Raw genomic sequence first — 17920 nt, 5'->3', positions numbered from 1 at the left:
TACTGTTCAAAATGTTGAATAAAAAAATATTTAATATATGGCAAGAATATAGACCAATCTGAAAGAGGAAACTGAAACAAGCCTGAAGCTAGGGGAGGGCCAGAGCATTCTAGAAGAGTGGAAAGGAGAAGGGACAACAATATTCAAGTACTTTACTGTTTTAAAGTTGTCCTTTAAAAAGTTTAATTCAACCTTGGCTACTTTGCCTGTATGTACTTGGTTATAGATATCCTTCTTTACCTTCTTCAAAATTTAATACTGGGTCTATATTGTTGTTGTAGCTATAGTGTTACAGGCATATATATTTACTTCATGTTTTTACACAGTATGCCACTGTATGCATTCACATCTTTCATTAGTTCATTCAGTATTAATTGAGCATCTTTGCTGTGGCAGTGGTGGCAGTGAAGGAGCAGGGCCCCTCCTTACTAATGGACATGCAGGATTCCAAAGCTGGATTAGCACTTTCGTGGGCTCTGGACAATTTTGCCTTCGTTGACCCCCCCAACCCCTCCAGGAAAAAAATATTTTATGACTACTGTTGTTGGTTTTAAACGTGTATTAAGGCATTCTATCAATCTAAAAGTTTATATATATATATATATATATATATATATATATACATTTTTTTTTTGCATTTAAAAGGAATGAAACGTTTTGGTGGGACCCTAAAATTATTGTGGGCCCTAGGCATGGTGCCTACTGTACTTTATGGCACATCAAACCTGAAAAGTTTGACTCTCATACAAGCCTAGCACCACAATGAACAGAGCGAAGACAACAAATTCTCCAAGGAGCAATCCATTACATGAGTAAAAGACATTACTTCACAAGATGAAAAAACAGGAGAGGAACTACAGACCTCTAATGGAAACATCCCCTTGTTGGTGGGGGGGAGGGGTTGGCAATAAACTCTTCAAGCTGCTTTTGCATTGTTAATGATATAGTATGACTGACTAACAGTAATAAACCAAAGCTGTCACATGAGAGGAAAAATCTAAAGCCACATAATTCTATAAATCTACAAGGCATATATGTTAACAAAAAATCAAGACAAGGTATTTTTCTGACAACTTGCTATGATCAATGGGGAAAACTGTGCAAAAAAGAAAAATCCAACTTTTTAAATGATTAACCCAAGACCACCATCACCTTTCGATATATAGTATTTAAGTAACCAGAAAAATTTCAAGTCTGTTAAAGATGCAGTCAAGTATCCAAAGGGGTACATGTTTAATCTACTTTACTAGAGACCCAGTGTTCATTTTCCTCTTATTAATGGATGGAAAAGCAATTTCCCTGCCAAGGAAGGGTAATTATTTTAAATGTAGATGTGGGGGCTTCCCTGGTGGCGCAGTGGTTGAGAGTCCGCCTGCCGATGCAGGGGACACGGGTTTGTGCCCCAGTCTGGGAAGATCCCACATGCCGCAGAGCGGCTGGGCCCGTGAGCCATGGCCGCTGGGCCTGTGCGTCCGGAGCCTGTGCTCCGCAACGGGAGAGGCCGCAACAGTGAGAGGCCCACGTACCACAAAAACAAAATAAAATAAATAAAATAAAATAAAATAAAATGAAATAAAATAAAATAAAATGTAGATGTGTTGCCCTTCACAGCTCTAGGCTGCTCAGCTGGCAGAAGTAACGCCTCTGGAAGGCAGATCAATTATTTGCCGAATTAAAGACAATAGGTCTGTTTGAGAAACGTCAGGCTGACTGCAAGGAGTTGACAATTTCTTCCTTACATCTCTAATTTCCAATTTAATTAATAAAGAAATACGTATCTTCTTTGGTGTCAAATGCCATACAATTAATAATATGCCAATCTAGCGTACCAAGTCACACAAATATGATGTAGTTTCCACAAGATATTTTAAATTTAATTTCAATATTAATTACATGTGATATGCATCTGCATTTAATATAACTGGCATCATGGAATAATCCCACAATTGAGGGAGGGAGACAATTCTTGATCAAATCACAAATTGGAAGTAAGTTGGTTTTATTCAACAAATGACTAATTACATTAAATTAATGCCTTATCTCTGCCCTGCCAGAGTTTTCCCATAATTACTATGATAGAAAAAGACAATTAATTAATGTAATTATTCAATGTGCACTTACTCACTATCAACAATGTGAAAATTACCAGGCTAATAATACCTGGGGACGAAATAAAAGTTTACCTCTAACAGAAAACATGTTGAAAGGATACTCTTGATGGATATAAATAAAAACTAGGATGAGGGAGGTTAATAATAATGAAAACAACAACAACTGAGACTTCAGTAAATGTCTCAGTATATTTTAAGTATTGTTTAAGATGCCAGTATAGCCCTCATTTTACTGATGAGGAAACGGAAGTACTGTGAGTGATCCAAGCAGATTAAGTAGCTTGCCTTATTAAGTAGCAGGTTGAAGGGGTGACATGATATTTTACACAGGGTCAGGTAAGTCTTCCCAAAATGATACTTAAGATGGGATTCAACAGATAAATAAGAGCCAGGGAAAAGAAGCTTCCAGGCAGAGGTAAAATGATGTAACATGTTTAAGGAGCTGAAAAATAACTAGAATGGCCAAATATGGGAAGAAAAATGTTGATCAGGTTGAAGCAGTAAACTTGTACCAGGCTGTAATACTTTTCGACAATACACTCAATAAAAAGGAAGTTGCTGAAAGACGGAAGTATCATTAACATTTAACATTTCTTACAAAATATGTGAATATCTTAAAATGGAAGTAAACATGGAGTATGATACAACAATCACAGTTGAACAGAATAACCTAGAATTGGGCTGTGATCAAACAAGACTTTCTAAAAACAAGAATAACTGAACGATTCTCATACATACTGTTATAGACTAAATGTCTGTACAGCCCCAAAATTCCTATATTGAAGTGCTAAAAACCCAGTGTGGCTATATGTGGAATGGGGGGTGTGGGGGGTGGTCTCTGTGGAAGTAACTAAGTTTAAATGAGGTCATAAGGGTGAGGCCCTGATCTGATAGTATTAGTATCCTGGTAAGAAGAGACACCACAGAGATCGCTCTCTCTCTCTCTCTCTCTCTCTCTCTCTTTCTGTCTGTCTCTCTCCCTGCTCCCTTGTACCAAGGAAAGGCCATGTGATGACACATCGAGAAGGTGGCTATTTCTTAGCCAGGAAGAAACACCTCAGTAGAAACCATCAGCTGGAAACTTGATCTTGGACTTCCTGCCTCAATCACTGTGGGAAAAGAAATTTCTGTTGTTTAAGCCACCGAGCCTATGGTATTGCATTCTGGCAGCCTGAGATGACTAATACATGTACACAGGTTATTGTCTAAACCTAGTATCATAGAGAACATTTTACACATCAAATGACCAGTGAGCAGGATTTGGGGATGGATTTATAAAATCAAAAGAGGCTATTGTTCTTGCTCTATAACAAACCGATGAAGAACATCATAAAGTTGTAAAAAATACTATTTGAAAGTTCAATAAGTAAAACTAGCTGCTCTCACCTTGAGCAGAACAGCAGGAGGAAGAGGGGTCCAAGATAGGTGAGGATAAGGAGAACTCAGCAACCTTTTGAAAAATTTTCAAGGGCTCAATTTGAGCTGACGCGACAGATTAGAATACCACCCCCACAAAAGTACAACTCTGTACCCAACTAATCGAGAGGATTAAGATTAATAATGTCAAAAGCTGTGAATAAAGAAAGAGAGCTGACAGTTGCTGAAAGAAAAAATAACCACTGAACTAAACTATCATATCTAGTTGACATATTCCTCAAAATTATGAGCAAAATACAGATACTTTCAATCAAAAAAATGCTTTAAAAAAGTAAGCTTTATCAGAGAAAGGAGAAATAGCCAACAGAAGTATGTTATTGAGGAAAGTACAAAAGCAATTCAATGGGCTTCCCTGGTGGCGCAGTGGTTGAGAGTCCGCCTGCCGATGTGGGGGACACGAGTTCGTGCCCCCGTCTGGGAAGATCCCACATGCCATGGAGCGGCTGGGCCCGTGAGCCATGGCCGCTGAGCCTGCGCGTTCCGAGCCTGTGCTCTGCAACAGGAGAGGCCACAACAGTGAGAGGCCCCCGTACCGCAAAAAAAAAAAAAAAAAAAAAAAAAGGGAAAAAAGAAAAAAGCAATTCAATGGAGGAAGGATAGTATCTTGAAAAAATTATGAAGTAGCAAAGAATAGGGGAAAATCATGACCTAAACCTGGTCATAAACCTAAAATAACACAAAGGGGATCATAAATTTAAATATAAATACAGAGACTTCCCTGGTGGTCCAGTGGTTAAGAATCCGCCTACCAATGCAGGAGACACGGGTTCGATCCCTGGTCAGGGAACTAAGATCCCACATGCCACAGGGCAACTAAGCCCATGTGCCACAACTACTGAGCCCATGCACCACAACTGGAGAGGCTGCATGCCCCAACTACTGAACACGCACGCTCTGGAGCCCACAAACCACAATTAGACAGAGCCCTCACCACAACAAAGCCCTCATCCCACATGCTGCAACAAAGATCTTGAGTGCTACAACTAAGACCCGACACAGCCAGGTAAATAAAATTAAAAAAAAAAAAGAATGGGCTTCCCTGGTGGCGCAGTGGTTGAGAGTCCGCCTGCCGATGCAGGGGACCCGGGTTTGTGCCCCGGTCCGGGAAGATCCCACATGCTGCGGAGCGGCTGGGCCCGTGAGCCATGGCCGCTGAGCCTGCGCGTCCGGAGCCTGTGCTCCGCAACGGGAGAGGCCACAGCAGTGAGAGGCCCGCGTACCGAAAAAAAAATAAATAATAATAATAATAATTTAAAAAAAGTTCACAAATGTATAGCACAATCCCAAATTTACGAATAAAAAATTATTTTAAAAATTGGGCTTCCCTGATTGTGCAATGGTTAAGAATCCGCCTGCCAATGCAAAGGACACGGGTTCAAGCCCTGGTCCGGAAAGATCCCACATGCCGCGGAGCAACTAAGCCCGTGCACCACAACTACTGAGCCTACGCTCTAGAGCCCGCGAGACACAACTACTGAGCCCGTGTGCCACAACTACTGAAGCCCACGTGCCCTAGAGCCCATGCTCCGCAACAAGAGAAGCCACCGCAATGAGAGGCCCACACACCACATTGAAGAGTAGCCCCCACTCGCCACAACTAGAGAAAGCCCGTGCTCAGCAATGAAGACCCAACACAGGCATAAATAAATAAATAAATAGATAAATAAATAGGAAAAAATGGATTTCACAAAAAGTAAAGAATTTTGCTCTGCAAAGGACCCTATTAAAAATACAAAAGGAAAAACTTCTTTCTGGGAAAAAAGATTTCCACATCACATATCTTACAGAGGGCCTATATCTAGTGTATATATATACAAAATAGAAAATGATGAGACTACCAAATCCTAGCAAGGATACAGAGAAACCATGTCTAGAGGATTAAAGGGAAGTATGAGAAGGTCTCACCAAGTAGGGAAAATCAATAGAGAGATAACATTATAAAAAGAAACAAATAGAAATCTGGAGTAGAAAAGTATTTACAATAACTGAAATGAAAAATTCAATAGAGGGGCTGGCTCGAAAAGCAGATTTAAACAGCAGAAGAAATCAATTGAGAGTATCCAGCTTAACAAAAAACGAACGAGGAAAAATGAAGAGCCTCTGAGATCTGTGGGATACTATCGAGGAGGTGAATCTACAGGAGTCCAAGAAGGAAAGAAGAGGGGAAAAGAGGCAGAAATAATGACTGAGAAGTCTCAAATTTCATGAAAAACATTAAGGACAGTGAAACTACTTTGTATGATACTATAATGGTGAGTACATGTTCATATTAATTTGTTAAAACCCATAGAAATTACACCACCAAGAGTGAACCCTAATGTAAACTGTGGACTTTGGATGATAATAATGTGTCAACATGGGTTCATCAACTGTAAGAAAATGATCAATGTGGTGTGGAATGCTGTTAGCGTGGGAGGTTGTTGGTGTGGGCCTGAGGGGTGGGGGGGATGGGAGAAAGGTGGCATACGAGAGCTCTCTGCACTTTCCATTCACTTTTGCTGTGGACCTAAAACTGCTCTAAAAAATAGTTTATTAATTTTAAAAGAAGTTCCCTAGAAAAGATTGAAAATACAATATAAAATATACTCATCGTGTATCTAAATAATTGAAAGCAACAAACTTACACCACCCATATTGAATCTGCCTAGATCTAAGCATGATGCCTCTCCGGTTCTTCTAACCAAATCATAAATGTTGCCATTAAAATATTTATTTTAATTCAGGACTCACTCATAGCTAATAAACAAGAATGGGAAGGAGAAATTGAAAAACAAACTGAATGCAGCTGCTGAACTGAAAGTTTCACAGCTCTATTTAATGGTACCCCTTAATTTCTTTTCTGAATAGGTCCCATACAAGGCTGAACTGCATGCCACCCAGTCAAACAACCTACATTTTCTCCTTAATTCACTTTGCAGTGTTATTCCATCATGTACATTGTTTTTAAAATTTCTCAGGAGATGGACAGCATTCCTGGTTTGTTCTTGAATTTTGATATACAGGACATGGTAATAATTCTGGCAGTTAAAAATAGGCCTCTCTAAATAAAAGTAAAACAGTGATACATATATACAGGGAAACCAGTTAGAGAAAATCAGGTTTAAAAACAAAAAGCAGGCAACCAACTTTTCTTATATGTTTTGTTAAACTTATTTTTTTAAGTGAACTTCTCTATGCCCATTAAGAGTACTTCAACAAGCACTATTGTTATTATTGGCCACATTACATACCAAATGAAAATGCCTTTAACCAAATAGAGAATTATTAGAGGGTTAGTTAAAACTTGAATATAAATAAATTTTGAAATATATATTGGATACATGTAAGGAAAAACTGGGGTATTACTAGAGGATTTACAAAGTTACATTTTGAAAAGGTACTATTTAAACAACAAAACAAGTGTTATGGCAAGGGCCTTTTAAATTAGATGCCTTCGTACAAAATAGCAATTAATGAAAGTTCAGAAGCTAACAGAAATAACTTAGCCAGAGAACAGAAAAGTGCCTCATCTTATAAGTAAATTCATAGAGAACTTAAATTTTGATAGAAAATACATTTGATCTCCCCAAAATATTTTTAAGTATTACATAAAAAATTACAAGGAAAAAAAATAACTACTCCAGTATTCATGCATTTACAAATGGCAAAGAAGCCTCTTGCCTCAAATATTTCATATGTCTGTGTGTATGTCTGAATCCGAGAATGTTAGGATAAAACGAGAAACGTGATACAGAAACTAGACGAGCAAAATAAAATGTCACCTAGTGATAGGAGCTGGATAATAGTTAGCAGCCATAGCTGAGCGCAATACCTTTCTCTAAGACGTTGTGCAGCTACTGAATAGCTAAAATAAAATCAAGGTTTTCAAATCATTGAGAATTGAATATTTTATGTACATACTTGTTCATACTCAAACAATAAAAGTCATATTCTGAATGGCAAAAATATTCAGAGATGAACAGTAAATAACTAAGATGAATTGTAAGCAACTGCACTAAATCTGTGTCTACCAGCTTCTATAAAAGATTTTGCAAACCAATTTTGTGAGTGCTTGCTGAATTATGAACCCTCCATTTAATTCAAATTTTTACAGAGATACAAAGCATTTTATAAAATTTTGCAGAAATGTTGACACATTGAAAAATAAATCTGCCACATAACAAACTGATGAGTCCACTGTATAGCCTCTGCTTCAAAATCTATGTCAAATGTGCCACATTTTTTTTGCCTCATTCATTCAACTAATATTAATTTATATACCAGGTACTGAATCATTATTTCCTAATCATCTTTTGGTTCCAATTTAGAACTGACTTCCTTTTCAAGAACTTTCTCCAAAAGCAGAAGACCAAGTTAACATTCACCTCCTAGCACTCTGTCCTTACTCCCCAAAGGATTTATCTTCCTTTTTTAAAAAAAGTCCCTATGCCACCAGCAGACTCCATGGGTAGGGACTGAACCAGGCACTGTGAATGAAGTCTAGCTTCCAATGTGTTTAGTTTAAACAGGTGAAATCACACCAAGCATGAATGGGCTCATAAACATTTTAGTGCCATGAACATTTTCGGCAACATGGTGAAGCCTAGGAACCTCTTTCTCAGAATAATATTTTTTTAAAGACAAAGTAAAATACTTAGGGTTATAAAAATTGACATGTGGTAGAATATGTTTTTATTAATATATTAAAATATAGGCTCTACCATGATTTTGAACCATAAGCATTATTTAGAGAATTATATAAATAACATCAAAATGATATGAAAATATCCATTATTTCTATTACTCACAAACTCACCAGCAAGCTAGTATTTCAGTGGTTTATTGTACATATTCATAAGTGAAAGAAATTTTCATTACAGGTTAAAGAAAATAAAGATGAATTTTTTTCTTTCTAGGTTCACATACTGTCTAAATATTACCCATGGACCTCTCAGACCCAGGTTAAGAAGCTCTATTTTAGATTCAAGAAGAACTGTAAGAGATCCTAAAACTCATAAAATAGTTCTCATAAAATTCTCTTCCCTCCAAGAAATTATAAGATTTGGTGTGAGACCAAATTAAGAATACAACAGTACAAGAATGTCAATTTATATGTACTGAACTGTTACATAACACACCAAAGGAAAGATCCATCAAAGAAATAATTGATAAGTTGGATTTCATTAAAATTAAATACTTTGATTTTCAGAAATTTTCAAGAGAATGAGAAGACAAATCACAGACTGGGAGAAAATATGTACAAAACACATATTTGATACAGGGGTGTTATCCAAAATATACAAAGAACTCTTAAAACTCAACAATCAAAAAATGAACAAACCAATTAAAAAGCGGATGAAAGATACAGACAGCTCAATAAATAATATATACAGATGGTAAATAATGTATGATACATCCATACAATAGAATATTATTCAGTGCTAAAAAGAAATGAGTAATCAAGGCATGAAAAGACACAGAGGAGATTTAAATATCTGCATATCAGTAAGTGAAAGAAGCCAATCTGAAATGGCTACATACTGTATTATTCCAACTATATGACATTCTGAAACTATGAAAACTGGTACACAATGACACGATGATACAACTAACTAAAACATTCTTTAAGTTATATAAGATGTTCTGGTAACAATGGAAATTCACAGACAGGAGAAAATACAGCTTCAGACTTCTGCAGCACCCTAACTATGGCAATATGAAATATACATTAATACAAAGGAGATCTTACATAACAGATGGACTATCAAAATGAGTCATGCTGGTTACTCCAAGTAGAGTGCTATAAGTGACATAACTTCCAGACTGTTTCTTCAAATTTAACTAAATTCCCACAACATTCAGATCATTTCAATAAATCTTTGTCTTCGTTAATTAAATCAATCCTAATGATCAACAATTACTACAAAATCTTCCTCTCTATTGAAAATACCTAAGATAATCAGAGGAAAATTATTAAAAATACTTTATATTATCCTCTTACCATCATTCTTTATCTGAAAAGATGAAAAGAAGGGGGAAAAGATGGGCCTTTCCATCAATTTTACCTAATATTCTGCAGAATAAGATAAAAATGGCAGTCTCTTCAGACCCACCAAGCAAGGAAAAGATTGCAAACTTACGTAGATTGTTTCAGCTCTGAAAGCATAAGAGCAATTTTACCTTCTATTCATAATCAAAGTATTTTAAAAATAAGTCCACTGAAGTGGAATTCCACCACTGGACGTATTAAACCAATTCCTAACTATGAAAATTGGTAAAGAGAAAGTATTACATTTTTGCCCTGTTTTTTGCATACAGGAGAACTATGGTTCATTTATGGTTGATGAAAGAAAAATCTTTTTTAAAATACAGCAGTTAATCAATACAGAAAATATGATAGAATTAGAAAAACCACCATTCTATAGCCTTCAATGTAACAAAACTATTTAGTAAAAAGTTGTTTCAGAAATGAGGCCAAAATAACACTCTGCACTTGCTAATCTCCACAAGACAACCTATTTGCAAAATGTAGATGTCACTAACTTATTCTTGTGATCAAACATAGTATCATAAATTGCAAGAGAGCCTGATATAATGTGTCTCCTGCTGGGATGAAATGATGTAGACAGCAATACTTAGGAAGTTTAAAAAAAAATCTTTAGGCCTGAATGTATTTAAAAGCCTTTTAGGGAATAAGGAAAACATTATTATAATGAAAAAAATATGTGACAAATGCAGAGTTTGGATAAGATAACTGCTCTGGACACTGAAATTTAGAGGGAAAAAGGTGAAAGTAATAAATTGGATTAAAAGGAGCTAAAGAGACATAAAATGTAAGGAGTAAACTTTAATTAGACCTTGATTTGAAGCAGTCAGAGAACCCATTTTTGAGACAATTGGGAAATTTTAAATTATGACTTGGATATTAGATAACATAATGTGTTACTTTTCTGAATATAATATAATATTTACCTATAAAGTACAAGAAGGGCCTTACTCTTAGAAAATGCATGCTTAATTCGTAATGGGTGAAATGTCATCACGTATGTAACTTACATTCACAGTTCAGCAAACTACAACACACACACACACACACACACACACACATACACACTATATTAAAATGTGAAGACCTGTTTAATCAGGGTGACAGTACATCTGTCACTGTATTGTTAAAAAGGAACTTGAAGTTACAGAGAAAATGCCATTCACATACATATATAGTTTTGAATATTGAAGTCCTTACCTTACTAATAATACAGAAATTAATGCAGTTCAACAGCACTGTTTATCTACTATTATTTATCTACTGCTACTACTTAATCACAACTTTGCTCAGAGTAAAACTAATCTTTAGGGAGTTTCTAAATTTTTATTATAAATTCATTCATTCAATAATCACTTACTGAAAACTATTTACTTATCTCACATACACTAACACATATATTTCATATTTTCCATTTCCAAAAAATTGGTTGGAAAACCCATAACATAAATGGGGGGTGAAGGGGAGGGAAGGACATACCGCTTGTATTAAAAGCCATACAGCACACTGGTTTTTCATGAGCAGGGAAATGGGCCACGATGCCATCACTGTCAGAATCCTCACTCACAAGCACCTTTACAAAAAGGAAGAAGGCAAATGGAAGTTAACCAACTACTGAGCCTGAAGATATACACAGATACACCACTGCATCCCTCACCAAATAACATGTTTCCACTACATTTGAAGATTATTCTTGGCAATATAAGGTGAGAATGTCACTTCAGAAATAGGAAAAGATGTAACATGTCCCCAGCAGATCAATCATATAACCTCTAAAAACAGTTGGTTGACTTGACTGTACATGACAGAGACAATAATTTCTTGACACGTAGATTCAGAAAAAAACGAAAAGCATAAAATCAGCTATGCAGAGCTTCATCTAAGAACAGGAGCAAGAGTTCTTATTGTGTTATGGCCTGCTGAAAAACTCTTGGCCATGACTGGAACAGAACAGTGAAAAACAACATAAGTTAAATACAAACAAACAGCCATATATTAGAGGAATTATCGAAATATTTTTTACTTAAAGTACAAAAGTTATGGTCTTTTGTACTTTAATCTAACTCCTAGATTTTAGATGGACACATCACTTCTTTGAAAATATTACCAAGCAAAAGTATATTGGAACAGGCAGTTTTGTATCTCAAATTTATTCCCCTTAATTTTCTTACTAAGCATATTGAAATACAATTTACATTCCATACAATTTGCCCATTTTGAGTACACTGTTTAATGATCCCTAAGGAAAAAAGTTTTAAAATAACATGTATTCGTTTTACAAAGCAAGTAATTAATTCAAGAAACAAAAAAGTTTCACATATCTAATGTTGCAAAGGAAAAACCGACTGTACCAATATTGGATCATGATCGACATAAAGAATTTAATCTGAAGTAACAATCCAGGAAGTAGTCCTACACTGGCAAAGTTAATTTTTCTTTTAGAGTAAAAAGCTTTACAGAGGTGTAATTTACATTCTATAAAAGTCACTTATTTTATGTTTACAATTCAATGATTTTATACAGTACTACAACCATTACAACAATCCATTATATAGAAACATCTGATTTGTCACCCTTTCCTATCTTAATGCTTTAATCTTCTTGCCTTATTGTTCTGGCTAGAACCTGCAATTCAGTTAAGCTGCAGACTGATCATTTTTCTGCCTGTAGATTTTTTTCATTACCACTTAAACCATTTTTAAGTATTCACTTCAGTTCTGTTAAGTATACTCATATTGTTATCTAACAGATTTCTAGAACTTTTTCATCTAGCAAAACTTAAATTCTATACACACTAAACACTAATTCTTCCTCTTCCCTCCTCCCACCCTTACTAACCACCTTTTAATTTTGTTTCCATGATTTTGACTACTTTAGATATTCAAAATAAAAGGAAGAATTTAGTATTTGTACTTTTGTGACTGGCTATTCCCTTAGCACAATGTCCTCAAGGTTCATCCACATTGTAACAAGTAAAAAGATTTCCTTCTTTCCTAAGGTTGTGTAATATTATTACATTGTATGTATATACCACAGTTCTCTTTATCCATTTATCTGGCAATGGACATTTGGATTGCTTCCACCTCCCGGGTACCGTGAATAACACTGCAAAGAACAGGAGTGTGTAAATATCTCTTCAAGATCCTGATTTGAATTATTCTGCATATAAATGCCGAAGTGGGATTACTGGATCACATGGTAATTCTATTTTTAATATTTTGAGAAACTTTCATACTGATTTCCATAATGGCTGCATCATTTTACATTCCCACCAAAAGTTCACAAGGGTTCCAACTTCTCCCCATCTTCTGTCAACACTGTTAAATTCTGTTCTGTTGATAGTGGTCATCCTGATAGGTAGGAGGTGGTATTTCACTGTGGTTTTGATTTGCTAAAAATTAGTGATGTTGAGCATCTTTTCATATGCTTATTGGACATCCCTACATCTTCTTTGGAGAAGTTTCTATTCAAGTCCTATGCCCATTTGTTAATCGGGTTTTTTTTTTATTATTATTATTGTTGAGTTGTAGAAACTCCTTATTCATACTATATATTAATTCCTTATGAGCCATATGATTTACAATGATCTTCTCCCACTCCATAGGGTGCCTTTTCACTTGGTTGATTTATTCCATTTAGACACAAAAGTTTTAAAGTCTGATGTAGCTCCATTTGTCTATTTTTTATTTTGTTACCTGTGCTTTTGGTTTAATATCTAAGAAATCATTGCCTGATCCAATGTCCTAAAGATTTTCTCCTATGTTTTCTTGTAGGAGTTTAATAGTTTCCAGTCTAATGGCTGGGTCTATAATCTATAATCATTTTTGTATATGGAATAAGGTAAGGGTCCAACTTCATTCTTTTGCATGTAACTATCCAGTTTTCCAAACCTCATTTGTTGAAGAGACTGCCGTTTCCCCACTGTGAGCTTTTTCCAACATTGTCAAAAATCTTTTGGATGCATATGCATGGTGTTATTTCTGCACTCTCTATTCTGTTCCATTGGTCTACATATCTATCTTTACACCAGTAGCACACCATCTTAATTACCATTGCTTTGCAATATGATTTGAAATGAGGCAGAGTTGTGTTGTTTTTCTTTTTCCAAGATTATTTCAGCTTTTCAGGGTCCCTTCAGATTCCATAAGAATATTAGGATGGTTTTTTCTATTACTGCCACAAAACGTCATAGAGATTTTCATAGATATTGTATTTAATATCACATTAGGTGCTATGGATATTTTAACAACATTGTCTTCAAATCCACAAGCACGAGATGTTTTTCCCATTTTTTGTATCTTCTTTCACTTCTTTTAACAATGTATTATAGTTTTCAGTGTACAAGTCTTTCACCTCCTTGTTTTTGTTTATCCCTAAGAGTTTGTTTTTTTTAAAAAATAATCAACAAAATTGACAGCCCTTAATTAGACTAACAAAAAAAGAGAGAAAATTCAAATAGCTAAAATTAGAAATGATTATTTAGTAACATATTGTTTAGCTTCCATGTGTTTGCGTTTTTTACATTTTTTTCCCCTGTAACTGATTTCTAATCTCATAGCGTTGTGGTCAGAAAAGATGCTTGATATGACTTCAATTTTCTTAAATTTACTGAGGCTTGATTTGTGAACCAAGAAGTGATCTATCCTGGAGAATGTTCCATGCGCACTTGAGAAGAAAGTGTAATCTGCTGTTTTTTGGATTGAATGTCCTATAAATATCAATTAAATCTATCTGGTCTATTGTGTCATTTAAAGCTTGTGTATCCTTATTAATTTTCTGTTCGGATGATCTGTCCATTGGTGTAAGTGAGGTTTTAAAGTCCCCCACTATTATTGTGTTACTGTAGGTTTCCTCTTTTAGAGCTGTTAGCGGTTGCCTTATGTATTGAGGCGCTCCTATGTTGGGCACATATATATTTATAATTGTTATATCTTCTTCTTGGATTGATCCTTTGATCATTATGTAGTGTCCTTCCTTGTCTCTTGTAACATTCTTTATTTTAAAGTCTATTTTACCTGATATGAGTATTGCTACTCCAGCTTTCTTTTGATTTCCATTTGCATGGAATATCTTTTTCCATCCCCTCCCCTTCAGAATGGGCATCATCAAAAAATCTACAAACAATAAATGCTGGAGAGAGTGTGGAGAAAAGGGAACCCTCCTGAACTGTTGGTGGGAATGTAAATTGATTCAGCTATGGAGAACAGTATGGAGGTTCCTTAAAAAACTAAAAATAGAATTACCATATGACACAGCAATCCCACTACTGGGCATATACCCAGAGAAAACCATAATTCAAAAAAGACACATGCACCCCAATGTTCACTGCAGCGTTGCTTACAATAGCCAGGTCATGGAAGCAACCTAAATGCCCATCGACAGACGAATGGATAAAGATGTGGTACATATATACAATGGAATATTACTCAGCCATAAAAAGGAACGAAATTGGGTCATTTGTAGAGACGTGGATGGATCTAGAGACTGTCATACAGAGTGAAGTAAGTCAGAAAGAGAAAAACAAATATCATATATTAATGCATATATGTGGAACCTAGAAAAATGTACAGATGAACCGGTTTGCAGGACAGAAATAGAGACACAGATGTAGAGAACGTGTGGACACCAAGGGGGGAAAGTGGCGGGGGTGTGTGCGATGAATTGGGAGATTGGGATTGACATATATACACTAATATATATAAAATGGATAACTAATAAGAACCTGCTGTATAAAAAATAAATAAAATTCAAAAATTCAAATTAAATAAAAATAAAATTAGAAATGAAACAAGAGCCATTAAAACTGATGTCACAGAAATAAAAAGGATTATAACATATATCTATAAGACCCTCATTGTCCTGAGACCAAAACAAGAGAAAGACAAAAAGAAAACTACAAATCAATATCCCTGATGAATAATGATGCAAAAATCTAAAAGAAAACAGGATCAAACAAAATTCAACACATTAAAAGGATCATACACCAAGAAAAGTGAGACTTACACTTGGAATGTAAGGATGGTTCAACATACAAAAATCAATTAATATAATATACCACATTAACAAACTGAAGAACAAAAGATGATTGATTGATCATCTCAATCAATGCAGAAAAATTATTTGACAAAATTCAACCACTTTCATGATAAAAACACTCAAACTAGGAATACATGGAAACTACCTCAATACAATAAAAGTTACATATGCAGAGTCCAAAGCTAATATTACATACAATGGGCAAGACTGAAAGATTTTCCTCTAAGATCAGTAAAAAGGCAAGGATGCCAACTCTCAGTACTACTATTCAACATAGTACTATAAGGTCTAGCCATAGCAACCAGACCAAAGGGGGGGAAAAAGAAAAAGAAAGAAATACAAGGCATACAAATTGGAAAAGAAAGAAAATTACCTCTGTAATAGATTTTACAGATTACACACACACACACACACACACACACACACACACAATTCAACAAAGTTACAGGATATAAAATTAGCACTCACAATCAGTTTCATTTCTATACACTAACAAAGACCAAATTAAAAAGGAAATTAAGAAAACAATCCCATTTGCTATATCATCAGATTTATCAACTTTGTTAATCTTTTCAAAGAACCAGTTTTGGATTTTCCCCATCATTTCACTGTTTGTTATTTTGTTGACTGCTGGTCATATTTCTATTATTTACTTCATTTGTCTTGCTTTGGTTATAATTTGCTGTTTTTGAAATCTCTTAATGGAGAGCTAAGATTATTAATTTAGGACCACTTTTCTACTACAACCATTTAAAGTTGTAATTTTCCCATTATTCAATAATATAGTTGCAATTATAATTTCTGATATGTTCTATTTCTATGTTCATTGCATTCAAAATATTTTCTAATTTACTTGAGACTCTTTCATTTCATAATTTCATTCTATTATTGATTTCCATTCTTTAGATTTGTTTTATGGCCAATCATATGGTCTATCTTGGAAAATGTTCCAGATGTTCTTGAAAACAATCTTACGTTTGTAGGTTTTGGGGGAAGATTTAGGTCATGTTGGTTGACAGGCTTAATCAAGTCTTCTGAATCTTTAAAAATTTTCTGTATAGTTTTTCCATCAATTATTGAAAGCACAGTATTTAAATCTCAAACTGTAAATGTCAGCTAGAATTTCTTCTTTCAATCTGTCAGATTTTGTTTAATGCTTGCTGCACTATGTTGTTAGGTGTTTACACATTATTAATTGTTTTATCTAGCTATTACATTGACTCTCTTATCATTATGAAATGTCCCTCCTTTCCTCTGGCAATATTTCTTGACTTAAAGTCTTTTATCAGATATTAATAGAGCCATTCCAATTCTATTATGGTTATTGTTTGCATGGTACATTTCTTCCATCCTTTTACTTGAAACAATTATGTCTTTGAATCTAAAGTGATTCTGGTCTGACAATCACTGTCTTTTAACTTGAGTCCATTTATAGTTAATATAATTACACATATAATTGGATTTAGGTCTGCCATTTTCCATTTATTTTTATGTCTCAGGTGTTTGTTGTTGCTCTGATCCTTTTCCTTTGTGTTAAACAATTATTTTTAATGTTTACTATTTTTATCTTCTGTTAATTCTTTGGATTAATTTCTTAAGTGGTTACTGTACAGGCTATATAAGGTGCTGTATAGACAACAAGATTACATGTTAATTCCACACTTAATTGCAATAAATTATAGCTCCTTGCTCCAGTATAGCTCCATTTCCTCCCCATTCCTTTGTGCTATTATTATCATGGGAATTATCAACTGAGAAACATCATTATTCCCTAAAACAATCTTCCAATTACATATATGTTGACATGTTTAATGTTGCCCCAAAGGCCTCTGAGACTCTATTTTTTTTTTAACTTTTTATTTTCTATTGGATATAGCAGATTAACAATGTTGTATTAGTTTCAGGTGTACAGCAAAGTGATTCAGTTATACATATACATGTATCTATTATTTTTCAAATTCTTCTCCCATTTAGGTTGTTACATAATATTAAACAGAGCTCCCTGTGCTATACAGTAGGTCCTGTTGGTTATCCATACTAAATATAGCAGTGTGTACAGGTCAATCCCAAACTCCCTAACTATCCCTCCCCCTGACACTTCCCCCGTGGTAACCATAAGTTCACCATAAGTTCATTCTCTAAGTCTGCGAGTCTGTGTCTGTTTTGTAAATAAGTTCATCTGTATCATTTTTTTTTAGCTTCCACATATAAGCTATATCATACGATGTTTCTCCTTCTCTGACTTACTTCACTCAGTATGACAATTCTGTCCAGTAATGTACTTATTTTCTGGGGAAAAGATTTGCTTATC

At 34.9% G+C, this 17920-nt stretch overlaps 1 protein-coding gene across 4 annotated transcripts in view; it reads right to left on the bottom strand.

The window, feature by feature from the left end:
- BCAS3 (BCAS3 microtubule associated cell migration factor) overlaps positions 1-17920 on the bottom strand; it is a 574807-nt gene that overhangs the window by 390035 nt on the left and 166852 nt on the right. For all 4 annotated transcript variants that reach the window (XM_082859916.1, XM_082859918.1, XM_082859917.1 and 1 more), the window contains one exon: positions 11053-11146. In XM_082859916.1, the coding sequence (XP_082716042.1) occupies positions 11053-11146 (94 nt within the window). The remainder of the gene's footprint in view (positions 1-11052; positions 11147-17920) is intronic.

The sequence above is a fragment of the Leucopleurus acutus genome (assembly GCF_964270905.1).
Source record: "Leucopleurus acutus genome assembly, chromosome: 19".
Lineage (NCBI taxonomy): Eukaryota > Metazoa > Chordata > Mammalia > Artiodactyla > Delphinidae > Leucopleurus > Leucopleurus acutus.
This window is presented reverse-complemented; position numbering and strand designations above follow the sequence as displayed.